Source organism: Takifugu rubripes, unplaced genomic scaffold (assembly GCF_901000725.2).
Source record: "Takifugu rubripes unplaced genomic scaffold, fTakRub1.2, whole genome shotgun sequence".
NCBI lineage: Eukaryota > Metazoa > Chordata > Actinopteri > Tetraodontiformes > Tetraodontidae > Takifugu > Takifugu rubripes.
The window spans coordinates 14653-23836 of NW_021821590.1; the positions used below are offsets into that span (position 1 = coordinate 14653).

General features: G+C 47.3%; 1 protein-coding gene and 1 long non-coding RNA gene across 2 annotated transcripts; both read right to left on the minus strand.

The window, feature by feature from the left end:
- Nucleotides 1-637: 637 nt before the first annotated feature.
- On the minus strand, nucleotides 638-7700 carry LOC115248149 (uncharacterized). The gene is made up of 2 exons (XM_029831771.1): nucleotides 6074-7700; nucleotides 638-3464 (listed from the first exon to the last, which is right to left on the minus strand). The coding sequence occupies exons 1-2, from the start codon at nucleotides 7683-7685 to the stop codon at nucleotides 1435-1437; spliced, it is 3642 nt and encodes a 1213-aa protein (XP_029687631.1). The 5' UTR covers nucleotides 7686-7700; the 3' UTR covers nucleotides 638-1434.
- Nucleotides 638-8522, minus strand: LOC115248150 (uncharacterized). Its single transcript, XR_003887143.1, has 2 exons — nucleotides 7907-8522; nucleotides 638-986 (listed from the first exon to the last, which is right to left on the minus strand). It is a non-coding gene; the product is annotated as an uncharacterized lncRNA (long non-coding RNA).
- Nucleotides 8523-9184: the final 662 nt, after the last annotated feature.

Below are 9184 nucleotides of genomic sequence, written 5' to 3' on the forward strand. Positions count from 1 at the left end.
ATTAGACCTTTCTTAATATTACGTTAAAAATCATTACGTGCAACCATGTGTGGCGGGGTGGGGAGAGGTGGAACGGGTGACGACAACGCCACCTGGGGAATTTCACCCCAGGAATTAACCGGAGAACAGGCACGCGCAGATAAGTTCTATTCCAGAGGCAGAGACGGGATCGAGGGTTATGCACTACAATTTTATTTCATCCAATACTCAACAAAATATAACTCGGCTGTATAAAAGTTAAATTAACAAAAGGGGTGGACAGGGCTGGGGCCCCACCAGCAGGTAAAACTCAATTAGGGGAGATAAACAAACTAAAAACACCCGTGCTACTGCAAACAAAACCACAAACGGGGGGTGTGATGAAAACGCCCTCCACCAGGGGTTGGGTCCCCGCCGTGGCCCACAGCACCTGTCCACAAAGAAAAGGAACAATTAGACGCGACGAGCACACACGCACACACACACACCTCACACAGACAGGCAAATAAATTGTGACCAGATCGTCTAAAAGAACATGTTACCGGCGCCAGAGCTAGGGGTCTCTGGTCCGGCAGCATGAGCCACTCAGGCGGCGGGCGCTGAGCGGCTGAGCTACGGTATAACTACCTGTGGATCCAAACACACGACACGCGAGTTGTCAGCTCACGCTACTGCTGCGCAGTGTAATTTATTCTTTGCACATGTGCTTGAATATTCACATTCATATACACAACATGGCAAGTACCATACCAATTACTCTCAGAATAGTACTAACAAACAATAACTAGTCACCAGTAACTTTTATGGTCGGAACTACGCACACACACACATATACACTCACTCTTGTTTAACTAACCTTTTGCTGACGGGGATGCCCGATAACAAACCACGACGATAAAGTACATATTTCAACATCTTACAGTGCTTAGCTTCCCTTCATGACTTCGCTTATATGTTGCTACATAGTTTAACTGAAAAGAACTGTACAAATAGTACATTTTACATACCTGTGGATCCAAACACACGACACGCGAGTTGTCAGCTCACGCTACTGCTGCGCAGTGTAATTTATTCTTTGCACATGCGCAGAGCAAAAGCAGAGCATAGACTGTTTGCTTGGACCCACTGGTGTTAAAGCACTCTCTACTGGTGCAAAGTGGCAATGATTTCTGCAAACCGTATAAAGGTTCAAATATTAAAATGAAAAAGAGGGGGTGTCTGTTAACATAATAAACTATATGTGGCTATTTCAGACCCACTACACTCTCCCCTGCTTCAAGAGATGTCTCCAGACATCTAGAACCAAACTAACAAAAATATTAAAAGAAAATGTCTCAAAACAGTCCAATTGTCAACGTACAGTTATGTGTGTATATGTATGAGTGTGTGCCAGTGTAGGTGTGTATGTGTACAGTGAAGTCTGGTCTCGTCTGTCCTTCAAGTCTTTGTGTGTCTCTAGCATGTCCACACTGCTTGTGCAGGGTAGAAACAATGTTCGGGGACAGCTGGGTAAAAGGAGGGTATGGGACATGGATTGAGGGGTAATGGGAGATGAGACATGGGGTAAGGGGCATAGGCGAACATCAGGTTTGCACCTGGTCCCCAAGACCGGTATGATGGTTGTCCAAGATTGTCATATGTGAGCATTTCTCGAGGTCTCCGTGCTCGAGCTGACCTCCTCACAGGTTGCACTTCCTCCTCAGACAGTTCCACTGCAGGCCCATCATTGTCCTCCTGCTCTCTTGAATCAGCCTCCTCCGCAGTGTCATCAGTTATGGGTTCTCCTTGCACTTCCTGAGCTGGTGGTGGAACAGCTGCCTGCTGGTCTGGTGTCTGCACTGGATCTGGGACGGTGACAGGATCACGTTGTTGTTCAGTTGACATTTCAGTATGTCTCAGTGGTTGAAACTCTGGGGCTATAGGTCGGAGCTCATCTGGTGGGTTAGACTGAGGACTTGCCGGTCTGACTCTCCTCCTGCTATATACTGGAATTGTTCGAAGGCAATATGTGTATTCCTCCTCTTCCTCAGAGTGTTCAGACTCCTGCTCCACTGTCTCTCTGTTGTTTCTGTAACAGTCTGTCTGTCTTTGTCTCTGTCTAGGTGCGGACTGACTCGGTGGGACTTCTAAAGGCAAATCATTAACAGGTAGCAGAAGGTTGCGATGCAGCACACGGAGAGTGCGTTCTCCTGTTTCTGGTTGAACTCTGTAAACAGGTCCGTCTCCCATCTTTTCAACCACTCGATGAACCTTTTTCTCCCAATAAGCTCTAAGTTTGCCCGGACCACCCCTCTCCGACAGATTCCTGACAAGCACACGATCTCCAGGCTGCAGTGTAATGCCTTTCACATGCTGATCATAATACTTCTTTCCCTTAGCTGAACGCTTCCCACTGGTTTCTGAAGCAATTTTGTATGCTTCCTGCATGCGTGAAGCCCATTTCTGTGCATACTCTTGCCTGGACCGTGGTCCCTCCTCAGGTCTCAAGTCAAAGAGCAGATCTACAGGCAAACGTGGAGCTCTACCATAAAGAAGAAAAAATGGTGAATAACCTGTTCCCTCATGTCTTGTACAGTTGTACGCGTGGACAATGTGAGGTAGGTGATCCTTCCACTCTGTTTTTTTCTCCTCCTGCAGAGTGCGGAGCATCTGTAGAAGTGTCCTGTTCAGGCGCTCGACAGGATTCCCCTGCGGATGGTAGGGAGTGGTTCGTGAGTGGGAAATTCCTGCGAGCTGCTGAAGTCTCTGGAAGAGACTGTTTTCAAACTCCCGGCCCTGATCATGATGTAGCTTTGCAGGGTACCCGAAGCGAGGGATAAAGTCATAGAAGATTTTTTCGGCTGCTGTTCTGCCAGATTTGTTTTTTGTGGCATAAGCTTGACCAAACCGAGTAAAGTGATCTACCAGGACTAAAATGTACTCATAACCACCTTTACTCTGTTCAAGATGTAAATAATCAATTGAGATGAGCTCAAATGGGGCACTGGTTGTTATAGAACCCATAGGTGCTCTCTCTGGTCTGTTTGGATGTTTTTGTTTAATACACTGACACTGGCGAATCACATAATCTTCTATGTCCTGTTGCATAAAAGGCCAATAAAACCTTTCTCGTGCTAAATGTATGACTTTATCAGCGCCCACATGTCCCATGTCATCATGCAGGTGTTTTAACACGGTGGCCTTCAGTTTACTGGGGAGAACCAACTGTTTCCTCTGTCCTGTCTGTCTGTACAAAATCCCTTTGTCAAGTCTGAGTCTGTTCCATTCGTGTACCAGTCTGCGTGTTTCTCGTCCCATTTGTCTCTTTCCTTTATCCTGAGGACTCCATCCATTTTTCTTTAGGTTTATCACCTCACAGATAGGAGCATCTTCTTTCTGTGCATCTCTGACACTCTCTGGTGTGATGACAGGGGTGCCTCCAAAGTGTGCGTCACTTACATCCGACTGCAGCTGTAATGCAGCCACCCACGGCACATCACCGTCTTTTACAGCTGTGTCTCCCTGCCAGATGGCGGAGACTACATCAGGGGACACTGTCTCTGTGAACTCTTTCAGGTGACCATCAAGATGCACTGGGTGTCTTGACAGGGTGTCAGCATCAGTGTTTGACTTGCCTGGACGATATTTGATGGTGAAATGAAAGTCGGCTAATTCACCCACCCAACGATGTCCGACTGCGTTCAACCTGGCTGAGCTCAAAACATATGTAAGGGGGTTATTATCCGTGTATACTGTGAAAGTGGGGGCGTAATAGAGGTAATCTCTAAATTTATCACAGATTGCCCACTTTAACGCCAGGAACTCAAGCTTGCTAGAATGGAGATGGTAGTTTTTCTCAGCAGGCGTGAGTGTCCTGGAGCCATAAGCAATAACCCGGAGCTTGTTTCCCTGCTCTTGATAGAGCACAGCACCCAGACCTTCGTTCGAGGCATCTGTGTGGAGTACAAAAGGTAAGTCATAGTCTGGATAAGCCAAAATGGGTGGACTGGTTAACATATCCACCAGGCGTGATACTACAGCACTATGATCTGGTGTCCAATAAACAGGTGTTTTGGATAAGAGCTGACCACTCTTAGTATTTTTTGACTTAACCTTGGTAGCTCTCTGGCTAGGCTCACTAGGACTCTCTATCAGCTGAAACAGAGGTCTTGCTATCCTAGAAAAGTCCTGTATGAATGTTCTGTAATAGCCTAAAAAACCTAAGAGGGCTCTGACCTCTCCCACATTCTTTGGCTCTTTCTCTTTCAAATGCTGAACTGCCTCAATATCTTCAGGGTCAATCTGAACACCTTCGCGAGTCACTAAGCGTCCTAAATACCTGACCTGGCTTTTAAACAGGTCACATTTTTTTGGACGTAATTTGATACCATACTCTCGCAGGCGACAGAGCACCCGTCTCAGATCTTCAACATGGTCATGAAAAGTCTTGGAAAAACAGAGAACGTCGTCCAAATATGGAGAACAGCACTCGTCCCTTAACCCGTCAAGAACTCCCTCCATACATCTTTGAAAAGCCGCTGGGGCGTTTGTTAGACCAAATGGGAGGCGGGTCCACTCATAAAGCCCCCAGGGTGTGCTAAAGGCAGTCAGATGTCTGGAGCTCTCATCGACAAACCCTTGATGGTATGCACTACCCTGGTCGAGTATGGAGAACCATGAGTACCCCCCCAGACTGTCTAACAGATCTTGGATGCGTGGAAGAGGGTGGCGGTCGGGGATGGTTTTCCGATTCAAGCCTCTAAAATCAATACACAGACGCAAACTCTTGTCCTTCTTCCTAACACAGACCACTGGAGATGAGTAGGAAGAAGTAGACTTTCTGATCCAGCCCTGGTCAAGAAGATTTTGTACATAGTCCTTCACCTCCCTGTACAAGGGCTTCGGAACAGAGTTGTAGGACGTCTGCACTGGCGTGTCATCCTTCAGATGGATTTTCAATTGCAGGTTTGGGATGCACCCAATGTCACAGTCATCTTTGGCGAAGACATCTGACTCCTCATACAACATGTCTCTGACTATGTTTTGTTCATGTCTCTCCAGGTGCGACACATCAACAGGGGGATGCCATCTCTGTGTTGTTGTGTCCTCTGTCTTGTTTTTCTCACTTGTTCCTCTTTGTTTGTCTGTGCTAACCTGAGCTGAGGATGTACTAACAGTGTTAGGGGACATGGGTTCTAACCCACCTGGAAAACAGTTCACTGGTTTAACTTCAGTAACTTCCTCTAATGTTCCTAAAACTGTTCTCTTAGGGAGGTAGATGTCATGTTTAGTGGGGTTTTGAACAGGTATCTTGACAATTTTTGTGGACCCACTTGGAACATCAACTAAGGCCTGAAACAAATCCAACCCCTCAGGACAGTTACTCACTACATCGGGTTGGAAGAGCATAACCCCACCGCTTGGCCATTCCCTGACTCTGCACCTCACCTCACAAATCTGCCCTGCAGGAATGGTGGAACCCGTCTTCCCTGTTCTCACACTGCACTCTACAGCTGTCTCACCTGGGGTCAACATCTGGCAAGCAGCAACTAGGGCTTCTACAGCACTGTCATTTATACTTAAGGTTTCTTTTAATAAAGCAGAAATATCAACCTCACTTCTCTGTTCTTTGATTATCTCAACTAAAACATTGCTGCCTAAGAGAGGACAGTTGAGACAGTTCTGGCTGATTAGCATTGGCACTTGAATGGTGACATATCCACAGTGTTTGTTACCGATTTGGAGTTCAACATCTGCCCATCCATCAAAGGGGACATCTGTGCCATTTGCTGCAGAAATCACCAGCGGCTCATCAAGAGGGAGGGATTCAAGTGGCTGGATATCGACATGGGGGAGTGCTTCTTCCATCCAGCCTCTCCCCACCATCGTCACTTGAGCCCCTGAGTCAAGCAACATCTGGAGAGGAACACCATTGAGAGTACATGAGACCATACATCGCTTTCCTATGAGCTGTGCTAAGCGTTTCTTTGTTGGTGGTTGACACTGTGCTTTTGTTTTTACAGGACTTGCTGCCTTAGACATGCTGGGTCGGGCTGGGGGTTCCTTAGCTGTCACGGTCACTGGCTGCCCTTCTCCAGTGACCTCATCCCGTTTCCCGACGTCCTCCTTTGAAGACAGCCGACCGCCCGATGTCCAGCTTGGCCACATACGAAGCAGTGAGGGCAACTCATCTTGCCCTGCTGAACACAGTTGCTGCATCTGCCACGGGCTTCAGATGTTGGTGGCATTGGCTGGGCTGTGGCTGAGTGTGTGTTCACAGGGGTGGCAGTGTCAGCAGGCCTCACCACTTGAGCCAGCTGTTTGGTCAGGGAGGACACCTGTGCAGTCAGTTCTTCAATAGCGGCACGGTTAGCCTGTAACTCAGTGTCAACTCTAGTCTGCTTAGTTGAGTCACTACAGTCAAGCTGAGCTGGGCTCACAGTCACTGGTCGGTTTTTAGCTACTGTGCCAAGGCGTCTGAGTCTCTCTGTCTCCTCACTGGTAGACTTAGTTATCTGGTCCAAAAGAAAGTCATCACTAACCTGCGAGTCTGTGAGAAGAGGTTTGAGATCATAACGAACATGGTTATTTTTCTCATTCAGACCTTGATACAAAGTGTGAAGAAAGGTGCCCTGAACCAGCTTTTTGTCGTAGCTAAACTCTGCACCAGGTTGTTGTGACTCAAACAAAACACGCTGTTTTAAACCCATTATCTTGTATAGGAATTGTTGAGGACTCTCTTTGTCCTGTTGTTTAGCATTACTTAACTCTTGAAAAAGTTCAGTGCTGCTTTTGTCCCTGATATGTGCGCGGAGAAACCGCTTTAGCTCATCAACAGTTAAATCACTTTTGTTTGTCAACATTTCTCTGAATGTACCTGGTTTGATTATTTTCATCACAGTGCGAATCACCTCTGACTCAGTAAAACCTTCCTGTATACCTTCTTCGATTTGTTTACAAAGGTTACTGTATGACATATCAGACCCAACATCAGAGATTTGTCCACCATGTAACTTAAATTCTCTGCGTGGGAGCAGAGCTGCAAAATCATTCACCCTCAATACCTGGTCTCCCATGCTGGATGACAGACTTACTCTACCATGGGGAGATCCATCAACGCCTGCGGTGAAAGCCCTGGTGACTGTGGAAGTGTCAAAGTTCCTTGCTGGCAGTCCACTGTCTCTTCGTGAAGGTGCTGGATGCATGTGAATGTCTCTGTCTTGTGATGGGCTGTTAGTGTGTGCATCTTTGTCCAGTGGTGTAGGTGAAAGGGGATGAATGTCTTTGTTCATCTGCAATGGCTGTGTGGGAATGTTGTGGTTGTGTGGGGTTGTGGTGGATTGTGTGACTGTGTCGTGATGATCAGAATGAGGTGAAGTGGATAGCTGCTCCTGGTGGGGTGATGACTCCTCCACTGGCTGTCCTGTCTCCGGCGCAGTCTGGCGAGCTTCACTTCCACCGGGGTCTGTGGCCAGCAGGTCACTCAGCATGTCATTCAGGATAAGGAGTTGAGTCATACCTTCATCTTCCATAGCACTTAATTTCTCACTCCTGAGGTAGTCCACAATCAGGTCATACAGTTCTGGTTCACTCAAATCTTCAACCTTGTGAGTTTTGCTGCCATCGTCTAATGAACTCACAACTGCCAATAGCTGGTCTGTACTCAAATATGAAAGACTCTTCTGGATCTTGAAGATCAGCATCCGCCGTGGGGTGACAGTGGCCATCTTGGCGTTACTCTGGTGACTTCCGCTCTCTGGACTGCAGCCTTCCCTGAAGCTTTGGGCACCGTTTCACGTAGTCGCGACACTCACTTCACTAGGCAGAAACGCTAACCATCCCGGACGAGCCCCCAAATGTTACCGGCGCCAGAGCTAGGGGTCTCTGGTCCGGCAGCATGAGCCACTCAGGCGGCGGGCGCTGAGCGGCTGAGCTACGGTATAACTACCTGTGGATCCAAACACACGACACGAGAGTTGTCAGCTCACGCTACTGCTGCGCAGTGTAATTTATTCTTTGCACATGTGCTTGAATATTCACATTCATATACACAACATGGCAAGTACCATACCAATTACTCTCAGAATAGTACTAACAAACAATAACTAGTCACCAGTAACTTTTATGGTCGGAACTACGCACACACACACATATACACTCACTCTTGTTTAACTAACCTTTTGCTGACGGGGATGCCCGATAACAAACCACGACGATAAAGTACATATTTCAACATCTTACAGTGCTTAGCTTCCCTTCATGACTTCGCTTATATGTTGCTACATAGTTTAACTGAAAAGAACTGTACAAATAGTACATTTTACATACCTGTGGATCCAAACACACGACACGCGAGTTGTCAGCTCACGCTACTGCTGCGCAGTGTAATTTATTCTTTGCACATGCGCAGAGCAAAAGCAGAGCATAGACTGTTTGCTTGGACCCACTGGTGTTAAAGCACTCTCTACTGGTGCAAAGTGGCAATGATTTCTGCAAACCGTATAAAGGTTCAAATATTAAAATGAAAAAGAGGGGGTGTCTGTTAACATAATAAACTATATGTGGCTATTTCAGACCCACTACAAACACAACGTCAACTAAGAAACGAAAAGAAACAAAACCTAAAAAGAGTAAATATAGGTTGATGATACAATTTACACGCTGTTAAGAGTCTAAAATGAAGGCAATAACTCCGTGGTCGCTTCGGCGGCACCACGACGTGTCAGCGCCGTTTCTCCGAGCGAGGGGAGAAAGCGAGAGAGAGAGCGAACAGGAGAGAGTCCCGAACTAAAGGGCGGAGCCAAAGCAGCCGTGGGTCCAGTAAGCGAGATAGTCCGTGCCGACTGTGTTTGGTGGCGCCACCACTCCGTGAAGGGTTCCCGCTGGGGCAACGCGACCCACTGACGCCAGGCGGCAGCAAACTGCAGCAAGAACAGCCCCATTAACATTTATCAACCGAGTGGGGGAGTCAGTGACGCGCGTGTGTGCTTTAGGAACTCATTCACTTACACACTCACTCAATCTCACACTCTCTCACTCATTCTCACACTCACTCACTCACACACAGACACACACACACACACATGCACATTAGACCTTTCTAAATATTACGTTAAAAAACATTACGTTCGAGTCTGCGCGAATGTGCGCGTAAGTGCGCACGTGTGCGCGTGTGTGCTTTAGGAACTCAGTTACTTACACACTCAATCTCACACTCACTCACACA

What these genes read in the sequence shown, in the direction of transcription:
- LOC115248149 (XM_029831771.1), bottom strand. Translation starts at nt 7,685, where the DNA reads ATGGCCACTGTCACCCCACGGCGGATGCTGATCTTCAAGATCCAGAAG. An exon ending in TCTTCAAAGGAGGACGTCGG is followed by an intron (nt 3,465 to 6,073) that starts GAAACGGGATGA and finishes ACACAGCTGTAA; the next exon opens with AAGACGGTGATGTGCCGTGG.